The following is a 26,840-nucleotide window of genomic DNA, read 5'->3' as shown; positions in this document are numbered from 1 at the left end:
ACAGGGCACCAGGCACTGGGGTCACACAGTGTAATAACATGTGGAATACGATCACTCCAGTGTTAACATACCAGGTACCAAAATACCAGAATATGGGAACCTGGAAGTAAAATGTGAAATTTCCGGTATTGAACATCTTTTGACATGGGACTTGCAACATCTGAAGTGTTTTAGCCCTGTTTATTTTAAGAATGTTTTGTGTGTATTTTTGTATGTCCTCTGTAACCATTGTTTTTGTATTAGCACTGTGAAAAACCTTTGCTCAAATTAAATATGAAATTAATCAGTTCTGTATTTGTGCTTTAATTACAAACTCAGATTTTGCAATTAACACGTTCCCGTTATTCTAATTTTAAGGTTTTACTTTTGACTAAATTGGGTTTTTAGAGAGTTTGACCAGTTCATGGGGGTTACTGAAGCCTCCTTAGGCATTTTAAAAACCTTAAACATAACTTGGCGAATAAAGTTTTGGGGCCGTGGGGTGAACAGGTTTGGGGTTAAGGTTTAGTTAACCTGAGCCCTGAGAACACCAAGTGGGTTGGTTTCCTCCAAATGCAAGCTCACACGCAGGGTCCTCAACTCCTTCACGTCTAACAGTATAATTTAACTGCATGGCTACTAGAAACAAGCTTTTGAAAATGTATGGCTGTCTATATGGAGTCGTGAAAATAAAAATATTATATATAACCTGTTTATTGTGTTAGCAATTGGAAACACAATCATGGAGAAATGAATAGATGGCAATAACTCTGGGGAAATATGGGGTAGATATGGGGTTTTCAGGTGCCAACACTTTCTTCTAGAAGTTCCTTAAAGCCATATTGCACAAAGAATTGGAAAACCAAGGGCTAATATGGTTATAAAATCAGTAAAAAGATTAATAGACAGTGTTACAATGGCAAATGAGATCTTGGAACAAACTTTAATAGATGTGTTATAAGGTATAGAGGACAAAGTTCTCCATGTCGCTCCTCGCTACAGTCAACTCATCCCTATCCTCATATTACTTCCCCCCTTTACCTTCTAATAGAATGTAAACTTGCAAGAGCTCTCTTTTACTTCAGTACGAGTATGTCTAAACAGTCATGCCTTTGATGCAGTCTTTGAGAGACCACTGTCTAAATTCCACAGGGTTGTAAGTAGCGTCATTACATGAATTACTTTGGAAGTTCTATAGTATTTGTGAAGGGAAGTTGTCACATCTTCCTTGTGATCATATCTTGTACAGGCCAAATGTTTCTTAGCAAGGTCAATTCTCTAACAACTTCTATACAAATAATGGCTGTAATATTATATCTAAGCCCACAATAACTACCAGCAAACAACAGTATTAATAAAGTATCAACAATAGATAACAGTGAAATAAACATTTCACCCAAATCAAGTTGAAGGATGCACACAAGAACGATGAGCAATGTTTCACCATGAAAAGCTTTATATTGTTGACATTTTCTCATTGATTTTGGTCACGTCATTTTGTGGCTTGCAGTAATATAGAGTTTGGTGCTGGTTACCTTTGTTACTAGCTGGTGAAACATGCAACCACAAGATGCAAAAATACTTTTCACAAATGAGTTAAAGTAGTACTGTGTGAAGTTATTGCTGCTAAAAGGTGGCAAAACCAGGTTTTTATGTCTAAGGGGCAGATTACTCTTTCGTAGATGAGTCAGAGAATGGCGTACATTTGCATAAAATAATGTAAATGTATACAGCTGCGATGGTGGGGTTTCTTCACCCAGGTTCCCTTTTTCTCATACTAGCCGACTGGCTACTACATTTGTATATGCGTTAAACGTAATCATGTATCAAAATAATGTACCATTTTTCTATGAGGGGCTGCATATTATATGTACCCATGCACACATATATTATATATACATATACACATACACTATTATCGGTATAAATAATTGGCCCACATTCACAACATTTTAAGACTCGCTGCTGTTACCCATCAGATGGAGAACATCACATAACCTTTCTGCTACTGTTAATTAACATCCATGCTTCAACAAATTTTAGCTGAAGTTATCTTGTTGAACAGATTATAGGATAACGCTGCTAATAATAGAAAGACTGTGACCTAAGCATCAATGTCAAACACAGACACCCTTGCTAGATAGAATGAATACTGATGGCATGTGTTAAATGAAAGAGGGGAGAGCTGGTCAAAAAGTTTTGGTTTGGTTTTGGTTTCTTTGCCAGAAGTATTTAAAAGCTTATCAGTAATTTTCTTCCTCCCAGCTGCTTCACTTCCTGAAAACAAATTTGCTCGGGTAGCGTAATATTCTGTCACGTACTTTGGGAGAATCTGTTGGTCATGCCAGTTAGTTCTCTTTTTAACTTTTTTTTAAATTTGCATTTACATTAGATTTCCTGGGGAGAGGGTTACAATATCGCCTACAGATTGTAAAGTAATAACTGTTCCGACGCACACCTCAATAGGAACAGACAGTAACACAAGCTGAATGCACCCCGCCTTTATTACACGCATCATAGAATAAACCTCATATAGAGAAAAACGTAAAAAAGAACAAAATATTGACAAAGGGAATAAAAGAGAAAGGAAAGAAAAAGGGTAAAGAAGAGAGATAAGATCCCCAGTCGGTAGTCTTAGGAGTGAGTGCCACTATATTTTCTGTATTTTCAGAAAGAGGAAGCTATTTGTCAATTGTTTTAAGCTGCCATCAACAATCCGCAACTAAAGAATAGTGGAGATAAATGAATTTAAGAGGAATCGTTAATATGATATACCGTATTTCCCCCTGTATAAGACGAACCTTTTTTCCAAAAATTTGTGGTCTAAGAACTGGGTGCGTCTTATACAGTGGTTGTAGATTGCAGTTACCACGGTACTTCCCAGTACCTCCCTGTAGTCACACTGCTGATTGACCCCGCCCCTTTCTGACTCACTGCCGATTGGCCTGTCCCTTTCCTTATAGCATGCACACTGCTCAGGCAGCAACTCATCTAACAGTAAGTATAAAATTAATATTTGGGCTGCTGAAAGTTAGGGGAGGTGGGGGTTAATTTAGGGGCAGTTATGGTTAATGGGGTATTTAGGTTTAATTTAGGGGCAGTTAATGGATGGGAGTGATGGGGATGAGTTTGAATTTTATGATAATGCTTTTTTTTCAAATTTCAGGCCCCAAAATTAAGGTGTGTCTTATACATGGGGAAATACGGTACATATACTACATTATACATATGGTTATATGGTTTATAGGATTAAGCTATAGAAAAGGTGACAAATCTATCAATGTAACATTTCATCCTGTTTAAAATTCAAATCGGTCCACTAAATGCATGCGTTTAATTCTTGTTTTAATTTCAACAACTAATGAACCTCTAGATTATTATTATTATTTATTGTTTTATATAGCGCCATCAAATTCCATAGCGCTGTACAATGGGTAGACAGGACATAACAAGTAGTATGTAACATAAATTGACTAACACACAACGAGCTTACAGTCTAGAGGGAGTTGGGTTGTATTACACAAAAGGTAAAAGGGCCACTGTTGGGGATAGACCAGTCACGCTAGTAAAAGTATTGCAGGGGAGGGAGTAGGAAGGGTAAGGTAAAGGAATATGGGAGGGCATTAGTGTGCTATGTTGTAAGCATTCTTAAAGAAGTGGGTCTTGAGGGATTTTTTGAAGGAATAAAGGCAGGGAGAGAGACGGATACATTCTTGAGCATTTCTGTAAAGCCAATAGCACTATGAGGCTCGAAGGCAATACAATAAGGACTAGGAGCTCTTTATGAGTGGATTACATAAATTGGAACTTGCCTCTGTCACCCAAAAAAACGTTTCCATTACTTAATAGGGCGTATATATAAATATTTACTTTGTGTGCCCCCCTAAAAAAAATTATGTAACCTATTCTGAGCCTATGTAATATCAGGTAGGAAAAATGTGCACTAAACTCCACAAAATATCAGCGCTATTGAAAACTAATCCAGGCACCATTCATTTGCCTTGATGGCCTGTAAAACGCCTCTGAAGAAATTCTGAGTATTATCAATGAATCAAATTAAACTATAAAGAATTCTGTGTCTTTAGCAATTAACTTGAAAATTAAAGCATGAATTATACGCGTTTTCATTATAAATATTTGCAAAGCCGTCAAATTGAGCCTAAGATACATAAGCTTAAAGTACAAAAATACGCAGTAATGATAAGGTGGCATGTTAAAGATACCTTACCAAGTACTATCAAATGTACAGGTGGAATTTTATTCTAGAGTTTCCAGCTGATGGTATCACAATGTGTTGGGCTATTTGCCTTTTACACCTATACTCGCAATAATCCAATAATGTTGTGTTGAGCGTGTTGCGAGTCTACACAGAACATCTTGATATAAATCCAACAGCATTGGAACATTACTAAAAAGGATAATATGTCATAACAATGTGGACAACACAATACACAGTTAAAAGGTACACTACAGCCATTCCATGCACTCTCCAATTGCTTTCAATGGGAGCGATTTCCTTCCACTGATTGGTTGCTTCAAGCAGCCAATCCGTGGCAAGAAAAGTATGATTGTCTCACCATAAGACAAGTACCTTTTTTTAAAGAAAATATTTTTTAGTACTTTAATATGTATTTTTAGGTTGCGTAGTAATAATATATGCAATATTTTTCGTATTATGTACATGGTAACAGTATACACTTACAAAAACCTTTGATATGTAACTTATGAGTATAAATGCAGTTTAGAAGTAGAAAAACATTCTTCACAACATCAAGAACAGTAAATGTATAGTAATCCGAATCCATTAACCTGGTTCCATCTAGAGATGCAATAGTGTTTAAAAAAAATCGATCAGGACTCCAAAATATATGACATGTATTGTGCTTGATGCTTTGAGACTTTGACTACGTTACATGATAAAGCGGGAGAGTCCAGAACAAGCAGGCTTGCTCAAAAACAAGATCAGCTTCTTAAAAACCTGTATTCAGAAACCTTCTAACACAAAGAGAAGGGGAAAAAAAATCAAAATAATGGCTTGAACTGAACATAACTGCTCGAACAATCGTGTAGCATTCTCCAAAAAAGAAAAGAAAGCTCAACATGGTAGGTAAATACGTAGCCCTTAAATCTAAAAGAGGGTTCCCAATTTAAAGAGGTTTTTTATATGGAAAAGGTTAAGAGCAAGGAAGCCAACAATCCAGGTGGGCAGGGTTGTTCCAATCTAACAGTCAAATTAAATGCTTCTCTTTATGCTAATTTCTTTGTAATTTTACTTTGATGTCTGAGTACAGAAAGATACCAATTAAAGAAAAAAAAATGTGAAAGGCATTCAATTTGTCTCAAAGCGCCACCGCTTTTACCTATACATTGTGATAACGAGGCCGCTGGGTACTTCTAAATCTGTCTGCTGCAAATTAGATGAAATAAGGGCTTTGATGTAAAGCACATTCTTCATTTTCTTTACCTAATTATAACATAGGATCTGAAAAGCGCTCACACCTCCGTTGAGCAGCTTTTCTAATGCAGGCTTAATATTCAATGGTGATCGGTTTCAAACATAAAATATTAAGCTGATTAAACTCAATTCTTCAAACTTTCATCTCTAGATGGAACAAACTCCATGGATTCTCATTGGATTCTTGTTGAAGGCACCGATGAACTGGGGATAGGCTTTCACACTACTGCTTGAAATGTAGATTGCATGGCCTAGGACAATAAAACTCGCCTGCTAACCACATTTCGCAGATTGGCACTTACTATTTGATGAAAATTTTGTAAATTCTTGTTAAACTGAATTTAGGAGTATATAAAGTAAAAGATAATAAACATAATTACCTTTCTTTTATTAAGCGCCAACAAATTACACAGTTATGTACAATTTAAATGGGGCTCTTAACGCACATAAATATACATTAATACATGCAGACACATCAGGAGATGAGAACCCATGAGCTTGCCATCTAGACTTATGGTACTTTTATACAAAGTTCTACTCAGGAATGGTGGGTTTTTGAGGGTGCGGTTTGAGAGCTTACAATCCAGGAACTGCAATTTTCTGATTTAGCAACATATAGGCTGAAAGAAACATAAAAACCCAATCCATAAAGGATTTATATAGTGCTATTTAAGCTTTTAAAAAGAGGACATCAGCACTTCTTGGTAAAATGTATCTGCACAAATTCTAATTCTAAGGCAGCTATTTTGAGGATCTTCACCTTCCACTGCCTATGGAAGGCCAGAGATCTATTTTAAACGTGCATACTCAGGAGGGGAAGTACAGAAACAGGCACAGAGAAAGTGGCACTAAACGACATGTCTAACACACTTATTAGAAAATTGTGCATTGGCTGCAGGCACACAGCCTCTAGGAAGAGGCAGGGAGTTTCCATTCATGAATTATTAAATCCCTGGAGGCTTAATGAGTTACATTTATCCTCTGGTGTAAGGGGGATACTACTAAAAGAAGAAGAAATGATGGGTAAAATATGGCCACCCAATGGGTAAAAACATACTGCAATCAGTGCCCAGTAGCCTCTCCATGTGAACCACTCATAGAGTACCAACTCATCTACAACTGTAGGCGTTCATTGAATCCTTTGATTACTGAACACTTTTACAATAGGGAAAAAGCATGATCACTGCATTCAGACTGAGAACCAGGAGTTCTACATTATTCTACTGAAATCTGCCTGGTCTCCTTTCAGCAACCGACGACCACAGATTGAAACTGGCGGTTGGATGGCGGTTGGGACCCAAGAAAACAACACAGCCTGCACTCGTGCAAACTGCATGATATATGCACATGCAAAGTATTCTGCACAAATACTGTAGAATGGGTGCAGCTATCATCACTTCCTGTTTTGAGGATCAGCATCATTAGTTCCCCTCTAATGTCAACTTGCTGTTTGCCATATGCCGTCTTTTAAACAGCGAGGTGATAAAAAAAAGAAGGGAACACCAGGACACGAAGGTGATTAGATATGCTTAGATACTTTACAACTAAGTATCTTCAAAACCATTCCGCAGACCAAAAACAAAAAGCTCATTTTACATTGAGTTTTCATAAATGATCGCAGGTCTACAGAAAGCTGCGAAGAGCATGGTTCTTCTAACTGACAAAGTCATGTGATCAATATATCAGTATAGAAAAGGCCAAATAATCTATATATTAGAATCTGAATTGGATTCAGCAGGAATGCATGAAAACACACCTCTACGGGCACACTACCATTACTTTACCCTTAGGAATTAGTGGATATAGAACAGGACTTGTTCCACCAAACATGTGACACAAGATTAATGCTGGAAGGCTCATGATTAGTCATGTGGATTACTTGTATCAGTGTATAATGGGCTTAAACAAGAACTCTTACAAAGCAGTTGTGCTTTCCACACAGAAGAACAAGCAGCTATGACGTACAGATCTAACAAAACGCCACATTCCAGTAGAGATAAACCAACAATCGAAGTAGCAAAAGCGGTTTCATTTATTTATGTATGGAGCTCCATACCATAAAGTAAACAAGAAGATGACGACATGAATGCAATATTTTACAAAATGTATTAATCATACAACAGAAGGACAAAAAGGTATTAGAAATAGAAGGGCTCTGCATGAGATCCCCCAATGTTACGGCAGTAAGACGCGATTAAATCATTATTCATTTTGTCATATAGAACATTCATATCAGTTCTTGCTTGGTTTAGAGCTTTGTTCAGTGTTCTTCTTCTATAAAAATACTGATAGCCTACAGATGTTAGGAGACAGCAAATTTTCAGAGTCTTGAACTCGATTACTTTATATTTTTGGATAAGCCCATTTCTGAGTCAACAAGTGTTGATCATTTATTTTGTTTACCGGCAGCTCCGATCAGGCAGCATCCTGCCCATTTCATCATAAGTGCCTTCTCCCACACACCCGCTACTTTGTGCAATAGAGGCAGTGTTCATGGTGGAGGCCTGTGAACAAAGGGTCAAGGAGAAGTGTGCAGGCTCAATGTTACATTGAAACACATAGCATGTGGGAAAATTGTAATAAAGGAGCATGACTGGTATTTAACCAATATATTAATCTCTCAAAACATCCCCAAAAATAATAAGTTGCCAATAACTGCTTTTTCAGGGTAATAAGGATGTCGCACTAAGGTGTAAAGAGCAGGACAAATCTATGCAGGGTTTACGAGTCAAGACAGGAAACCAGGGACGGCGACTTGCCTACCGAATAATATGGGCAGACTGTCTCACAGCTAGGCTGAGACAAACGTATAAAAGGTACCGGGAAAATACTTGTGAAACGCGTCAACAACACTACTCCCCCCCCCCTCGCTGTAGAAATCCAATTTCTGCCCATGTAGAATGACCCATTGTTCTAATGTTCTGTGTTCACCTCACATACGGAGAAATATTTATACACTTTTACCCCCCTCTCTTTGCGGCAAAGCAACAAAAGCTCTTAGAATTTCAAGGCCGACACTAGAACATTGCAACGACGCTAGACATGGATGCAACAAAAACAGATACACAATTGTGGTCTGCTTTTTATTATCAATTATTCTCACGGAAAGGATGTTGACTGGTAACAGAACTGTATAGAACAATAGAACAAGCAAAAAAAAAAAGAAAAAAAAGGCACCTAGGTATCCGCAAAACAGCACCACCAGAACATTTTACATGGTGGGAAATTAAATATACGAGCTATACAATTGTTCATTTCCAAAAATTAAAAAAAAAAAAAAAAAAAAAAAAAAACTTTTACTCAGTTTAGGTTCTTTTTTACCAAGAAACTCTGGCTTAAGGGGTTTCATTTGGGCAGCAATAGGTTGAATAACCTACGGGTTTATCGCTACTACAGGGGCAGCACTTTTCTACACCTCCCAAATGCCCCTAATTTAGGAGGGACAGAGCCTCTTTTGGATTGAAATCCCTTGCGACCCCAAATAAGAAAATGTAAGTTGCAAACTGAGTCCTAGTGTATCTGTGCATCTTTGTTAACTCTAGTTTTGTCAGAACGCTTGAAAATTATATATATATATATATATATATATATATATATATATATATATATATATATATATATATATATATATATATATATATATATATATCTGCATAAATTGTCGGCACTATATAAAAGATATTACTACTATTAATATGAATAAGATGCACTATTATAAATTGCTTGCATAGTTAAATATATTACTATGAATAGGTAAAAATGTCACTTAAGCTCCATCATTAGCCAGAACTCTAACCTCACCCCCTAAAAGTATCCCTGTTTAGAAATGTTGGGAGATATGCTTCCATGGGCTGGTCAGTAATATATGAAAAGAATGTGTCCTGGAGCACACGGCCAAATTCGTTTCACCCCAGTCCTTCAATGTCAGGGATACGATTGCTTTTTCTTCCCTTTATTCCACAATCATTACTTGCTTTCTTTAAAATGCAGGGTTCTTGTAGCAAAAAGCCAAAACAGTTAAGTTTCATATTTAATAATAATCTAAACATCTTAGACTAAACTAATTTTTTTAAGGGCGTCATAGTATAAAAGATCGGTGGAATGTTTATTTAAAACCTGTAAAAACAAACAGTTTCACCTTATAATAAATAACATTGGTTATATTATAGCTCTAAAATCTGAGACTGTACATTCTGCTCACATTATATAGTGAATAATATTCACTATATAATAACATACTTTGTATATATGCTGGGTTCCAACGACACATCGTATTATCCACAGGTACAAATAGAGAGCATATAAAAATGTATCCATTCATCAATGCACAAAGGATTTCTTCCCAGCTAGCGAGCTGACCAAGATATGTTCGAGGATTTAGGGTAAATTTGAAAGAAATAGAGGACATTCCCATTTGTTAAGGCAGGCATACAGTCTATCTAGCCAAGGAATCTCTTCCAAGATATTTTTAATCCTCCAAGCGCTGGTTCGTGTTTCAACTGCTTTTTTCGTCCCTGCCATGTAAAGAAGCATGTATGTGTATCATATATGATATATACATACCGTATTGGCTCGATTATAAGCCGCACCCTTAAGGTTTGGTGCTATTTTAAAGAAAAAATACACAAGTGGAATGGTAAAACAGTATTTTATCTAATGAACAGGCATACATGCATTTTAACATTTTTGGTATCTATTATACAGTTTGTCAGCAAACGTTATATACAGATGCTTTATAACCCCTGATATGCCACTCTGCCACTAATATGCTTTATAACCCCTAATATGCCACTCTGCCCCTAATATGCTTTATAACCCCTGATATGGTTTATGCCCCCTAGAAATGCCCACCTGCCCCCAAGATATGCTTTGTGCACCCCCCCCCGACTCCCTGGTGTCTAGCAGGGCCGGCCGGTGGACAACCTCCGCTGCCAGCACTTTCGCCGGGGCTTCTGTGACGGAAGTGCCGGCAGCGGAGGTTGTCTACGCGCATCGCGCACACGTCCACGGCTGGCGGAGAGGAGGATCCAGTCCCCCTGCAGCGCTGCGGGGGAATCTGGATCCTAACCCTGCTGCGGTAAATGAAAGAAAAGGAAAAAAAACAAACACCCACCCGACACCCAGGACTGCGCATCCCTGCGCTAAACCCCGAATATAGGCCGCACCCCCACATTAAAGACCTAAAGTGGGGGGGGGCCTATATTCGGGCCAATCCGGTATATTTTTTTTTTCTATTGCCATTTGGAATGCAAGTGTATTAAACTGACAGTATTTCAATAAATAACCTGATTAAGTTATTTAATGTGCTTTGTGACAAATAGTCAGCTTTGATCCCTTCTATTTAATCATGTGGCTTGTTGCAGGTTAGAAAATGTCACACACTCGTCCAATCTGTTTCTGCTGATATGAGTGGTTTAAAAGACTCGCTAAAGAGAAAGGAGGGGTTACTTTGGACCTAGAAAGAAGGAAGCAGGGAGTGATAAGTTACAGCACAGATAAGCCATTTCTTATCACAGCCACAGTGGTAACCAGCAAATGTTTGCAGAGCCAAGCCAAATTGAGAAAAGGCTGTGTGACACATTTCAAATATGTTGTCTGGGCAGAGAATAGTATCTGAAACACCAGCAAGGTCCATTACTTATGTTGTTTACGCACATATCTCATATACAATTAGTACATGAAATGTCTCCATTGTGGGTATGAAATAGCAACAATCAGTATTTACATTGTTTATAGAGTTAAAGTATAGCAAAAGGTTAGCAAAGCCCAACTCATTTGAGGTGAATGTATCAGTTTTACTAGCCCATATGCCCATCATTAAAATGATACAAAATCATCGGTGGAAAAGGGGGGGTCATCAGGAGAGGCCAAGCCAAGAGAGCACAGCATGAAATCCAGGTTTGTAATTCATACCATGCACTGATCGCCAGTCAGTGTCTAGAAGACTGCATTTTATATTACATGTGAGATAATGTATTCTGCATCTAGGATATTTCATGCAAACCTTCCCATTATACTATGGGTTACACGGCAGCAGTGAGAAGCTTTCACCGATGAAGCTCTAGGTGAAGTTGTCTTCTCAAAAACCTGTGCTAGCATAATGTCACTAACAGCAAACAGAAATAATCCACCACAAAACAATATACAAGTATAAAAACACTGGAGAAATTACTTGTTAAAGCATAAATAAGGGAGTGTTTCAATCTTCTCAGGAGGAATGACTTTCTAGAAGATTTTTTTTTTTTTTTTTTTACAGAGCGCATCTACAGCTTTCCAGGAAATAGAAAGGTTTCCTGCAATCCTTGCTTCCTTAGTCAAGCACCGAGCCAGGCCTGTGAATTTGCTGGCATTAAACGGGATGCTTGCTCTGTGCATCATCAGGCTTTCATGTATGATCAAAAGGCAGAGGATTACATATGAGTGCATACAATGTTTCGGGAAAATGGATCCCATCGTAGTCTTTGTAGGGCTACCACCTAGCCTTAACTTTGAGAACAAGTTTCCTCGTTGGACACTGGTAAAAGTCAATGAAAGAGTGGACTGAACACTACATACCCAGTTTGATAACAAAAATAACCGCTGCTTCATATATAGTCTTACCTGCCATGGGCATGGAAGTCCAGACGCACAAACTGGTCCTCATGGGATAATGCTCTTTTGGCACGTTGGTGTTTTTGGTGTAAGGAGTCTGTATCATAAGACAGTCCTTCATAATGCTTAATGTATTTATTCAATGGATTCCCATATTGACCTAAAAATAAGGGGAAAAAAAACATTTAGATCAAATGTAAAAATCATAACTATTAAACTACCAATTTTCAGGTGGGTGCATATTCATATATTAGACAGCACATTAGTAAACTAACAAGTCAAAAATTGTATAATGTTTGGGCACACATTTTTGGATTTACAGAATTTCATCGCATCGAATGGATCTACAATGTCTGATTGATAAGTTGTGACTTTAACTATGGGTTTATTAATCAGATAAGTAGAAAGATTTGCCATGGACACATTGTATCCACTGTAATATAGATCTATAATATAAACTAAACCTATATGTAACCACGCAGACACCATCTTTATCTTCATAAATCTAACAAAAGAGGCACAACGGAGGATTTAACATTGATATATGCAAAGTCAACCATGCTTTAAATTGGCGAAAAGCTTCAAAATAAATACGTAGTGCAAAATGTCTACTTGGTAGGCATTAAAACTGGAGGCGTCACACGGAAGCGTTCCTACCAAGATCAAACAGCAAACTTGGTTTACAACCGAGAAAACATCTTCTAAGCTTCTAAAAACAAACTGCAAGTATTTGTATGTACATTGGATGCTACGAGGGAGCCCAAGATAAGACAACATCAACAGTCATGAACGCTCTAAGGATACCCCAAGGCCAGTCTTAACATTCAAGTGTGGACAGATTCCGGAAGGCATAGAAAGAATATTTAACATGAATTTCTTCTAAAACAATTGGTAGCCTGTGCATACCTTAAATCAGGTACTTATTATCAATCAATCGTACTTATTAAGATAATAGAGAGAAATCGTAACCTGGTATGTCAATCCCTAAGCTAAAAGTTGCCTTCCTTTAAAGATTTCACTTCCTGGTGCCAACTACTAAAGTAATCATTGTCCTCAAGGAAGGACATCTGTTGTTTTTTCCTTATCTCCTTGTAGCTACTTGTTCCTTTGAGAACATCCCAGTAAATGGATTCTAATGTCCTCTAATCTTTTGTCCCTCCGGGTCTGATACTGCTCTGTGTGTTCATTTATCTTTCATGCATGAAAGCCTCACTTCATTTGTATTCTGTCACATTTTCCACTGAATTGCCAAAAAAAATCTCACTTTTTCTTATCTGACTTTGGATTTTGATGTTTGGACATCTCAAACTTTATTTTGAAGGTATTTATAAAAAATAAATAAATAAAGCCTCCTCTATGGCGTTATTTACAACACACATTATACTTGCAGCAATCTAAAACTTGGCATTATCCGGATCACAATTACATGGCACCAGAATGAAGAATAATGTTTTCCTACAAACAAATGTATTCTCCCTCTTTTTAGCCAATGTATTATAGTGAGCCAAGTACCATACTACAAGTTTGAAATAGAAGGTTTTAGTATTAAAAAAAAACAAAAAAAAAAGGTCCAATAAAGAATACAGAATTTGTATGTATAACAAGTTTTATCATGTTAAATATTACCCAATTTGTTTTTCCTTATAACATGTGACAAACATACTGAATAGTCTTAACCATTTCTGTATTGTTTCGTGTCCTTAAATTTTATATAGTAAAGAATAAAAATCTAGTAAGGTTTTTTTTAGTCTTTTTTCTTCTTCTCTAAGGGCATGCATTTTCTGTACGTTGCCAGCGTAGGATTAACTAAGCCGCCATACACTGAATTTACTCACGCAGTGAATAAACCAGGAGTGATGATGGTCAACCGCCATCCATGAAATGGAGTAGCCATCTGCCAGTCGGTTATAAAGACAGAGGATTGATAAAACCCTTGCTTGAAAGCAACCAGCATCACAAACAAAATATCCCATTAAGTATATTCGGGAAGATAAATATTTATCTTGGTGCTAGCGTAAATATGTGAATTCTTACGGACAATATAGCTCAGCCGCAAAGAGAATACCTAGAAGCAAAATAAGATATCACATACCTTACTTGTTTTTACCTGCTATACAAATAAAATGTGCACCTGTGCATATCTTCATATATAAAAATGTATTCTCTGAAATTGGTATATAGTAAAAATGACAGAAAATACAAATTAAGAACCTTCTCAGTGCTATCATGCACGAAACCATTTATCTACAAGGTTTGAGACTCATGCACCCAATAAGAGTAAATTATATGAAGCTATTTCTCACATATCTATCCTGCTAATAGTGAGACAATATAGATATGCTGTTATCTTAAGATAATCCATAGTCATTTTGGATGCAGTATGGATGTAAGGCAAAGTGTCAACATCAATTAGGAGAAATTCTGTGAAAGGTAATTGGAGCCGTACAATGGCTTATGATTCGGATCAACTGAATACAAAAATCGCTATAGACGCAGGTGCACTGGCAAGTCAGAAGAAAGTTTGGACCGCAAGACACTGATGTGGCAAGTACATTTCTAATTAGCATTTGCACTGAGAACCTTTGCCACATCTTTGGCTCCTTCCATTTCACCAATACAGAATTAGAAACCGATTCTGCATTTATAAAGTAGGTAGGTAGATTTCTGGAGCACGTATTGAGGCACATATAAAAAGCAAGGTTGAACTGTTTTCTTCTCATGGCAGGAGATGGAATGGTCCAGTCAGTAGGGACTTTTAGTTGTGTGCCATCGTTGACAACGATCTGTATAAGTGTACCTGCATTGATGTACTTTGAAAGGGTGGATGAGGAGGAGAAGGGGAGATATTGATTTCTTACCATAATGTTATGTTGGTTATGTCAGATCTTTCATTCTATAAAATAATATACCCTTTAAAAAGGACATCCTGGCCATCAAATGTACATTAATGCTTGTGGTAGTTGAGTGTCACCTTTTAATTAATATTTTCTAAGGGTAAAATGCATCAAAGGATTCATCAAACTCCTCTATGTATTTCTCCAGCTACGTGGCATGCAGTCAAATGCATCATCTGCTTGCCAATGCGCACGTGTTATATACTCACTGCTAGCTTACGTGAATTGCAAGTCGGTTTAAGAAGACATTTTGATGGCCAAAATTGGGGCAAAAAGTTCACTACGGAGGGGTGTGTTGTGCTGCAGGTCTGGAGCTGCAGCTTCTTATTGAAGATAAGTGTGTTTTCCCCACTTCAGGTAGAGCATGCATGTTTAAGTACTCCCAAAAGTACTTTAATACACAGTCCATGTTGTTTGGGCCACATGAGTGTTCCTTTGAGGCCAGAAAGAGGTCCAGTTCCAGAACTACGTAGCAATGGAAGCTTGCTAATAAACAATGTATTAAATCTTTCCAGAAGTGAAAGTGATTGTGTTCATAGAAAACATACCTTAAGCAAGCAAGAATTCTGTCTTATAGTAATCTTTTAAATAATAAATATATAACTTTCTGTGGTGTCAACCATTTCTTTGAAAAATAATAAAGTGCTAACGCCTCGGTTTTTTTTGCTTTCTGGATGTGATCCTTTCTATAAAGTAGGTGAGAATGAATAAAGACAAAATTGATGGCTGCCTGGGAAATTACTTTGATGGAGAGATGAGCCAAGGAGATAAATTCTAATTTGCGCTGTTTCTCCTGTGCCTAAAAATGGCTTTTCTTCAATTCAAAGTCTAATCACAATAATGTATCCTGCCAATCAACACAAGAAAGCCAAATTGTCATCTTTTATCAGCAATGAGAGTCTCTCAGTCTAGAAATGTGCTTCAGTCACAATGGGGGATGTAACGGGCTCTAGCAAACACACTTCATTATGATAAACGAGGCTCATTTAAAGTGACCTGACCCACTTTAAAAACGTATACGGAAGCGATGGAGAAGGTTGTTTAACGCTCCTAATTCCAAAAGGTATAGCAATCGTTTAAAAATACCAAATATTCATTATTCATTGGCTCGGTCGATAAAAGGTTTAAGCAGGAACAAATTTCAACATTGCTGTAGTAAGAGAGGCCTGCTTTTTAATAGGTTATTTTGTAAAATTTGCATTAAAAAAGGTTAAAATGAAAAGAGCTAAATAAACATACAATCCTAGGCATTATGCCAAGGTCACCCTGCTGTACATTGATGGAACCCACAGTGCTCTGAAAGCTTCCATCATTCCATCATGCGAGGTCTACGAGGCCATTTTTAATAATAAATGTAAAAAAATCATTTTCAACATGGATTGTCTCTAAAGAAACAGGACACGGTATAGACATTAAAGCAGATATGTCACTTTCCCAAAGCCTACATTTTAAACGTTATATAAAATTAACAAAAACTCGGGAAGTGTACGCAATAGAGCTGAAACAACGAATCGATAAAATCGATAATAATCGATAACGGAAATCATCGATAACGATTTCCGTTATCGATTAATCGAGTGATCAATTCGTTGTTGGAGCACTCGGCTCCTTTTACTTACCTCCGCGAGCGTTCCCCGCTTCTGCTACACGCTCTGCAGTCTCCGCCTTCTTCAAGCTACGTGACGGATGTGACGCGTTCCGGAGGTAAGTATTCTTCATGTCTATGTGCACGGATCGCACAGAGCCACTCGCACAGAGCGAATCGCTCTGTGCGAATGGAGCCACTCGCACAGAGCGGTTCGCTCTGTGCGAGTGGCTCCACTCGCACAGAGCGGTTCGCTCTGTGCGAGTGGCTCCATTCGCACAGAGCGGTTCGCTCTGTGCGAGTGGCTCCATTCGCACAGAGCGGTTCGCTCTGTGCGAGTGGCTCCATTCGCACAGAGCGGTTCGCTCTGTGCGAGTGGCTCCATTCGCACAGAGCGGTTCGCTCTGTGCGAGTGGCTCCATTCGCACAGAGCGGTTCGCTCTGTGCGAGTGGCTCCATTCGCACAGAGCGGTTCGCTCTGTGCGAGTGGCTCCATTCGCACAGAGCGGTTCGTGAGTGTGGGTGCAGGGCAGAGTGGGGGTGGGGGTGCAGGGCAGAGTGGGGGTGGGGGGTGCAGGGCAGGAGACTGGGTGCAGGGCAGAGTGGGGGTGGGGATGCAGGGTGTGAGTGTGGGTGCAGAGCAGAGTGGGAGACTGGGTGCAGGGCAGAGTGGGGGTGGGGATGCAGGGCAGGGTGTGAGTGTGGGTGCAGGGCAGAGTGGGTGCAGGGCAGAGTGTGAGTGTGGGGGCAGGGCAGAATGTGGGGGCAGGGCTGGGTGCAGGGCAGAGTTAGAGACTGGGTGCAGGGGCACAGTGCAAAGTGCTGGGTGCAAAGTGCCAGTGCTGGGTGCAAAGTGCCAGGGCTGGGTGCAAAGTGCTGGGTGCAAAGTGCCAGGGCTGGGTGCAAAGTGCAAAGTGCTGGTGCAAAGTGCTGAATGCTGGGTGCAAAGTGCTGGATGCAAAGTGCCAGGGCTGGGGCAAAGTGCTGGGTGCAAAGTGCTGGGTGCAAAGTGCCAGGGCTGGGTGCAAAGTGCTGGGTGCAAAGTGCAAAGTGCTGGGGCAAAGTTTCTTGAACAGTAATAGTCCACCTCTTTTCAGAATGTTTGGGGTTATTTTGTTTCATAAATATTGTGTTTGGGTTCTTGTACTTTGAAAATATTGTTTTTTATTACATCATAACAAAATAAGAATGTTAATGTAAATTTTAAGTTGTTTTTTAACATCCAGTTCATTAAATTCTTTTAAATAAACGAAAAATTTGCATATTGTTTTTTTTTATCCGATTAATCGATTAATCGAAAAAATAATCGGCCGATTAATCGATTATTAAAATAATCGTTAGTTGCAGCCCTAGTACGCAAGTACGTTTTCACCTGCTTTCAGCAAGGACCATATACATTAAAAAAACTATTTGGGGTAAATGATTATAGACAATGATACAATACTGTTTTCAACGAAGAAAACAAGACCGTTTGTTCTTCGTATTCGTTCTAGTTGTTTTCATCGAAACAGAAAAAAGGCAAAAATACATAGTGCGATCTCTCCACCCATCTGTTTGGCTTGCGTGCCTGCAATTCTGTTCCAAGCTGCTCTCCCAAAGGGATTTCCCCCTTCATGAAAAACATGCCATTTGCCAAGTTCAGTGCTGTGCCTCAAAACATTTTTCTATGAGTTATGGATTTTGAGCGACAAGCTAAAATATAAATAAATGGGGCGCATTTAGCTGTTAGGCCATTACACGTGATATTCATAAGAGTAGGGAGAGGCGAGATGATACAGGGAGAGAAGGAAAAAACAAAAACAGGAGAATATGGTATGGCTTGTGTTACCAATATTAAAGGCTAGTAAAAAGAGTTGAGAATCCTGTTATTCCCTATGGCAACTGCATCAAATACTATATACCTTGCCTGTTGGTGATTGGGCTGATGCCGAGAGCATCCAAAAACCTTACCTAGGTCATTGTATTTAATATCAAAATGCATCTGCTGAGCCCATCACAGACATTAAAATAGCAGGAACTGAATACATTCCAGAGCGGAATGCCAACGAAGACACCTAATTTGAAATTACTGTATAACAGACACTACATTGATTTGTCATTACATACAACTGTGTTATAAATCAAAGCAGCAATGTAACAGAGACATGTAGTAGCCGGTGATTCTTAAGTGCAGCCGCAAGTCAACCCGTCTGAGGCCACCAACCCACTTGGTCTCTGGAAATACAAAGAATATGTGTACGGCCTGCAAAAACAGCCCCAAAGAGGCCCTGTATAGACATCTCCTTTCCGATGCCGCCGAGAGGCCTTATTAGCATTACAAATTCACAAAGAATTTCACATTTTACGGCAATGCTATTTTAAAAATAAATAAATAGATGATGAATTAACTGGGAGGTTTATAGCTCAAACTTAAGAACTTCGTGCACCTTTTTAGTTTTGAACGCATTCCTTTTTCCTCCTCCGTAAACACTTCCAGACAAAGGGCATTGCCGAAAACAAGCGTTCCTCCAGCCCCGGTGAGAATAAACCGGCACAAACGTAGCATCAAACAAGTGGTTTCTTTTTATAAAGGCAACTGTAACCCATTCTCCAGATAAAAAGACATTTACGCCTTGATCAGAGCTGTACTTGGTGTTATGTACCCAGTGTACAGAGAGATGCTCGTCGGTATTAGCATAGCAAGGAGCAGAGAGAGACGGTAAACCGCACATTATACTCAATATGAATTTTAAGATAATACTGAATTGTGTTTTAGAACCGTGAAACGGTTCAATACCTACATGGTATTTAAAGGTAGTCCTGCCCATCTTATACAGGTTTAGTAAAGCAGGCCATTTTTGGGTCACTGACCCGTTTCTGTACAAACTGAGCACTAAATCACTAAGAAACACTATTGTTTCTATTGCACACAATTAAAACACACTCATTAAAATCAACGCTTCCAATATTATGCTTATTGACATAACATACACCTTTTGTGAATAGGTGGCACTGAAGGACATTTAAAGAAACCCTGCATTTTAAATTATCACTGTAACTCAAAGTGCTGCCTGGATATGAAAGTTATGGTGAAAGCAAACCAAGCGTTTCTTGGGGAGAAAGTTCTAGCCCATCATTCACGCGCATACTATTGTTTCGCTGGCATTTTTAAAAGCTGCCAGTAAGGAGACTCCCTCCCCCATACACAGGCAGTTAAACCCGCTTGATATATAGGAAGAAAGGAAAAGAAAAAATCACCAGCTCTGCAAAAATCCTCTGAACAAAGATTGTGTTGGGAGGATGGAAGCAGTATGGCCTTTCCTCTACCCCAAATGGCGACCTTACATTAAATACCTGCGTGTGATCTAAAGCTATGACACGTTAGCCTGGCTGAGGATGTCATACCCTTCTTCCCTTATAGCTTTAAGGTGATATAGTAAAGTTATTGCTGTATCACGCACAATCTCAGCTGTAAAAACACTGCTTCAGGTCCGGCTAATGAACTAATGTGTAGATTAAATATATGCATATTATTGCATGATGTAATATCTGTGTATATTTCAGTGCTTGCATGTATAATACACAGTGGGTTTAGTATACAATTACATAAGGTTTAGCTTACTGAACAGCGAAACTCATGATTTGGGAAGAGTTACAGATCCGCGCTAACTGTATTCTACACAGAAGCTGAAGCTTGTACACTTACTCTATGTTCGAATATCACACAATGATTTTCAGATACTTTGTGAGACAAAGATTTCTGTATACTGATGCCAACAGTTAACTTTTTTGTTACAAAACAGGTCAATTGTTTTTAAATTCTTCTCGCCCTTAAAACAGTGTCACCGAATTCCGATACACATTATGAACCTGGTCGCACATTTCTGTGGAATTCAGGAAGCAGAGGAACATTTTATTCTATAAAAAAAAAATTATAAAGCAACGTGGGGGGGGGGGGTTTGTGTGTATGCCAAGTATTACATTCTTTAATGTAAAATAGTATGAATCAACATGCATGTGCTCCAAAACTGCTGCCAATGGGAGTCTTCCAGAAGAGAGATTCAATCAGCTTACCGCAAATACCATTACCATTTAAATCACAGGCAAGCTATTTACATACAAATTACACAAAATGTAGGTTTTTACTTAAAGCCAAATATATGTATATACACATAGAATTTAGTTTCTTTGTAAACCCATTATAGCTGATAGTAAACACAACATGGCACAGGACACAGGAAGGTGGCATCTTTTGTAAATTAACAAGAAGCAGAATAAAACATTGCCGCTTCTGCAGTCTCGCTGAATTACAGATCTCCCATAGAAGAAACCACCAGGTTGTCCATAAGCAGGCTTTTCTTTGTGGGTATTTTAGACGAATGAGGGCTCAGGGACTGAAGAATTAGACATATGCAGCCTACCTTAAAAATAAAAAACGCATACCTAGAAAGTAAAATTCCTTCACAAATGAAAGCGGGTTTCGGGTCCAATTAGAAACTAATGAGTGCAGAGAGACACGGACTATAAATAAGGCATGTTTGTAATGTCAGTATACTTCTGCTATCCCCAGCAGTACTTCATCAGCAAAATTAGATTTAAATTTGAATTCTGATGAAACGCTTACTTACCAAAACTGCTAATTATGCACATTGGAGTGGTTGTGATGAGCTGCTCCAAACAGGACAAGCGTTCTAACGCAGTACCTGTAATTAGTTTACTGCGTTTACCCAAATAAGCGATATGTTTAAAATAGACGCTGAGCGTGTTTTAACCAGAAAAAATATATCTCAAAAGAGCTCACAGAGAAGAATTAGATTTCTGTTCGTACCCGATTTCAGCTCCAACGGATCAGGATTCACATCATTGGTCACAAAAAGCATTTTCAGTTTCCCTAAATGATTGAGTTCTCCAAGCACACCTCCACACATGACTCATCCCGAAATGAATTACAGGTTACACAGCTGCAAGTTCACACGCTACATAACAGCGGCCATAAGAAAGAATAACTTCTATAACAGCGTAAGTATGTAATGAAGGTATGGGAAGATAATTACAGACGTGCACATGAGCGAGCACACAGAATTATTTTAGCATTACCACTAACACACGCAATTACCGAATGAAGCCGTTAGCCACTAAATGATCACAACCGACTTATACTTTTTACATATTCCTGACTATATAAATTTGTTAAAAAAATATCTATATATAGATATATGTATATATACACACACACTTTCTTGGACTAGCAGCCACATAGCAGAGCTGATGTTTGAGTAGGAAAAAGCCTTAAGAACTGAGCTGCTTGGTTATTCATGACCAAGACTGTTTTCAAGTAGTATTTGTGCTTAGCTATAATTTCATTTAGTGTACCCACAGAAATTATGTATTGTTTTTTTCTAAAACCTGCTAAAAAGAACATTTGTCCTAAATTTAGAAATACCCAAAGTTTTTATGATTTTTATGCAAGCTATAGGACAATAAGTACAGGTAGCGTATTGCCATTTCAAAACCATGTTTTCCAGATCTAGTAATCCTGCGCCAATGACCTATTTGGGACATCTTTGAACCCAGCCAATTCTATTATCTCCATCAAACCATACATTTTTAAAAACACCCCAGGATATTTCAAGTGCTGGTACCTTCTTTTCATACACATCTACAATAACTCTACCACCAGTCTTTGTCAAAGTTTGTGGAAGTCATATATCGTTGTTTCCCCCTCCACCCACACACACAAATTGTAGTCACAGCCAAAACCACCCAATATATGTGGAGCAACATCCCCTGAGGGCAGTGATACCACCCATGTTTAGGTTTGCTGGGTTGTTTGAGGGCTAAAAGGCCATGCTTGAGACATGCGCAATTCAGTTTTGCAAATTTGTAACTTTAATTTCTATATTTTTGTACATAGCACTGTGAAACCTTTTTTTTTTTTCAGATTAAGTGTTCAATTAATCAGCTGTGGACTTTGTTCTCAAATATAAACTCTGAAGAAAGCTCAGGCAGAACATGTTACAAAAGGGTTAATCATATACATTTGATTATTAAGGTGATCACCACCAATTCTGTTTTCTTGGGGTAACGCAAGACATCCAAATATGAAGTTTTGGTGGCGGCAGCAAACTGTAGTACTGGAGTGATTTCAGGGGTTAACTTGGTGGTTGCTCTCAACAGCATCAGGTAACCTGGAATCCGGTGCATTTAACCCTTTCACCCCCACCCTCTCCCCACTGTGTCAGCCATAGCTCTCGCTTGTGACAGCTGGTTTATGAGTAAGCCTTTAAACTATCTTATAGCGAAAGCAGGTTTGAAATTAAATATTTTATGTGATCTCTTGGCTTCCGGTAATTCGTATTGTAACCTCTTGTCAGGATGAAGACATGTTTCCGCTGTGCTGAACATCTTGTTAGATTATATACAGAAAGGTGGGCAGACACATGCCCTCGATGTACAAGCATGAAGAGCATAGAAAGGCCTTGGGGCTAATTGGCAGTTTAGTAATCTGTTTACATGAAGGAAATCCCATATTTAACTGATTTATGACAACCTGTAAAATCAGCCTGTTGTCATTTACATTTGCTTCCCTTTTACAGTATCAAAAGTTCAAAGGAGGCCACAAAAAGCGTTACCCGCTGAAAGCAGCAAATTCGTGTAAACGTCTAGTTGGAAACGAACCCCTTGACATCAAATTTGCACTTTGACGCTTGGATGGAATTGGCTAAACAGGAAAACTGCAATATTTAATTCCAAGAATTCACATAAGCATAAAAAAACATTAACGAGGAAGCACCCAACCAGTGGAAAATAAGCTTTAGCTCACAGATAACCCATGAAAGAAACAAAATGCCTATTTTCCAAAAAAGGCGACAACCCAGTCCAAGTTAGTCATAACATATGCCAAGAAGAATGAGGCTACCCTTGTGGAAGAGATTGGTTGTTTTGAATGTACATGCCAAAGCCGGATTGATGGCTTTTTTCCCCACTTTCTCAACAATGCACTTTCTAGGACAAATACAAGCCTCATCATGCATTTCAAAGTGAGACAGCAACTAAATATAAATGACCGGACCATAAAGTGTAAATTGGAATTATGGTAGGTGAAGAGACATGCTTCCTAAATAACAAACAAGGAGCCCTTTGAAAACATAGGCAATAAAGCATGAGCCCATTATAAACCTTACAAACACCAAAAATACTTATCAGTGGTTCACACCCTGCCTCCTCAAGGGCTTAAGTCCAGGCAACTATTAAAGTCCTCTAAATTGAGTTCTTATAATCCAAACCATGCATCACTGAGCATTTACATTTTATTCTGAAAATGTGAAAAATAGCTAGCGTTTACGGTTTGTGCCCCAAATGGTTATTTACAAGATCATACAATAAGTGCTTAATAGAACGATTAGAAAACCAAAAGGAAAATACACGTGTGTGTAGATATTCATATAGATATAGACACACACACAGAGAATTAATGGGGAAGACTAAGCTATTGAAGTTTGTTAAACAGAAACACAGCAAAACAGGATCTAAATATTACTAACCCTTATGGTGCTGGAAAAGGGAGAAAAGCAAGACATGGATCTGGCCATACAGAACAACAGATCAACGTGAACATGCAATCTGCAAATCCTAAACACTGTTCCATCACACGCTAATCTCCTTTGTTGCAGAACTAAATATGTCCTCAGCAGATAATCTGTTCATAACTTGATTACCTTTTTCTAAATCGACCATTACATGGGAATGCGGAGCAAAGTCACTAAACAAACCATATCTTCACTTCTTCTATCACGTGATCAAGCCGGATGGAAGCCATATGACTAATATAGATACCGATGCTATAATCGTCACTCAGAACAATAACTTAAGCTGCCCTTCTGAAGAATGAGACACAATTTCATATTTGCCTGTCTTGATACAGGTGTGTCACTGTGTGTTTATGTGTAGATAAACAAACCAAATATTGTGCGTTGCTGTGTAACCAAACAATGTAGCTAGCTATTGGTTGCTCATTTGTGAGCATTTGTATCTATAACCATATGTAGCTGTCGCAAGGGCCATCTGAGTGTATATATATTAGTTTAAAGCAATTAGCTGCAACTTAATGATGAAGTGCATAGAAGATGAGACCAATATTGATTTAATCGCTTCAGTGAGTTGACAGGAGAGCTTTCAACTCCAATACACACTATTAAATTCCAACAATATACATTTTATTATGAAGATAAGTAGCTCGGATTTTGCTAAAATAAAATAATAGCTTTAATTCAAGTGCAAACCATATAGTCACAAGTTTGCAATACAAAGCTCAGTATGTAGTGCAATGCCAGTGTAGGCAATTTAATTGGCGAATAATTTTATAATCGCATGGCAGACTGGTTGTATGCCAGGACGTAGACAGGAATATAGCCACTGTGCGCACACACACACACGCATAAAGCATCGCAAAAAAACACGTACCGGAAACTTACTATCTACGCTCAAGCTTATGATTTTTGGCACAAGTCTCAAAAGGAAACAAACTTGTCGAAAAGCAATTTATAATTTGTCACAATTTGCAGTGAGTCTCAACAATAATTAATACACAATTGGGCAACTGTTTAAAATAAAGCCACACGCTCTACGACATGATTTCTACAGCACAGATCTCTTTATATACACGAACTTAAGAATAAGCTATATACAAGTCTGTCTGCATGAGCCATGGAAAGCTAGGAAGTTCAAACAGAATGTAGGGGCTCAGAACAAGGGCGATATGACATTTCTCATTGATTTTCTATCAACAGTGGCCATGTATGCTGACACAGACACCATGTATAGATCAAATCACACAGATGAAGACGGCTTCAAATCTTCGATTTACTGCAATCCCCTTATGCACAGTAGACTCAGTGTCAGCCCAGCTTCCATCTTAAAAATAAAAAGAATTTTAGATCTGCGCAAAAGCTTTCAGATCAATTCGTTCCACAATTTTAACAAGGATTTTCGGTGCTGCAAAGTCAAGAAATAGGTCATTTGACCAAGCGACTCCCACAGAAATATTTAAGTCTTTGTTGCAGAATATAGTGGATTTCATTGTGCTTCGATAAATCTTATAGACGCGTAGAAATTGCTACACCCACACAAGGAAAGGTAACGTGCGGCGATGTCAAGCAACCTGTTCCACTAATTGTACCGTATTCTACTCCACCTCTCAACATTTAACAAAAATGTTCACATCAGCCACAGGCAGATTGGAAAGAGTCGCTGATTAAATATCTGTCCGATGAGAACGGGGAGGAGATGGAAACTTCGGCTGAACTTTAATTAAGAAAGGATTTATTGGAGCAGTGTGTGTGATGTGCCAAATAATGTGCAAAAGGGAAATCTGCCTGGAATGCATGTTTAGGAAAAATAAACAGAACTATATTTCCAGGAGCTTAACTCGATAAATGCAGGATGATTGGTAATATGTTGGAAGAAGTACGTTATACTGCATCATGGAGGCCCAGGCTAGCACACTGTTTCACTTCTATAAAAAGAAACCACTGAAATTGTGGTTATTTCATGAAGCATGCCAACTTAAAAAGTGTAATTTCACTTAATTAAAAGTAAAACATTAACTGTAGTTATAAGCATGTTAAGAAAACGTAGCTCTTATTATTTAATCTAGCATCATATTTCACAGCGCTATAAAACGATTAATCACATCAACATAGGTGCTTTAAAAAGGCACTCCAATCACCATTTAGACTTTCACACATACTATAGTGCAATGTCACCTTTAAACCAAGATACACTATGTGGTCAAAAGTATTGGGACACCTGACCATTACACCAACCGGGACTTTTATGACCTCACATTCTAAATACAGACATTAGTACCGTGTTTCCCCGAAAGTAAGACAGTGTCTTACTTTCTTTTTATCCCTAAAAGCCCCACTATGTCTTACTTTCGGGGTATGTCTTATATTGGGAAAAAATTGAGAGTGATGGGAGTTATGATGTACTTTTAGAGCATAATTAGATCATGAAAAAGACATTGGAAATGGTACAGCATAACACCCATCACTCTCACACACTTACCAATCAACACACCTACCAATCCACACGTATACCAATCCACACACATATACACCAATCCACACGTATACACAAATCCACACACATATACACTAATCCACACACATATACCAATCCACACACATATACACCAATCCACTCTCACTTAATGCTTTCCTACCTTTCCTTTCTTCTTTCAGCTTCTTTTCCTCCTCTTCGCTCCTCTTCTTCAGTTCTTGTCTCCTTCCGGGTCAGAGGGCACGGACAGCGGTGGGCGCGGCTTCAGTGTTGTGCGCCGGGATCTGACAAGAAA

At 38.5% G+C, this 26,840-nt stretch overlaps 1 protein-coding gene across 1 annotated transcript in view; it reads right to left on the bottom strand.

Moving 5' to 3' along the window:
- The window catches only part of ADAM10 (ADAM metallopeptidase domain 10), a 79,003-nt gene that overhangs the window by 32,431 nt on the left and 19,732 nt on the right, over window positions 1–26,840 (bottom strand). The window contains exon 2 of the mRNA XM_053461903.1: window positions 12,035–12,185. Within this exon, the coding sequence (XP_053317878.1) occupies window positions 12,035–12,185 (151 nt within the window). The remainder of the gene's footprint in view (window positions 1–12,034; window positions 12,186–26,840) is intronic.

Source organism: Spea bombifrons, chromosome 4, assembly GCF_027358695.1.
Source record: "Spea bombifrons isolate aSpeBom1 chromosome 4, aSpeBom1.2.pri, whole genome shotgun sequence".
NCBI lineage: Eukaryota > Metazoa > Chordata > Amphibia > Anura > Pelobatidae > Spea > Spea bombifrons.
Note: the sequence above shows the minus strand (reverse complement) of the source record. Positions and strands in the feature narration are given on the sequence as shown.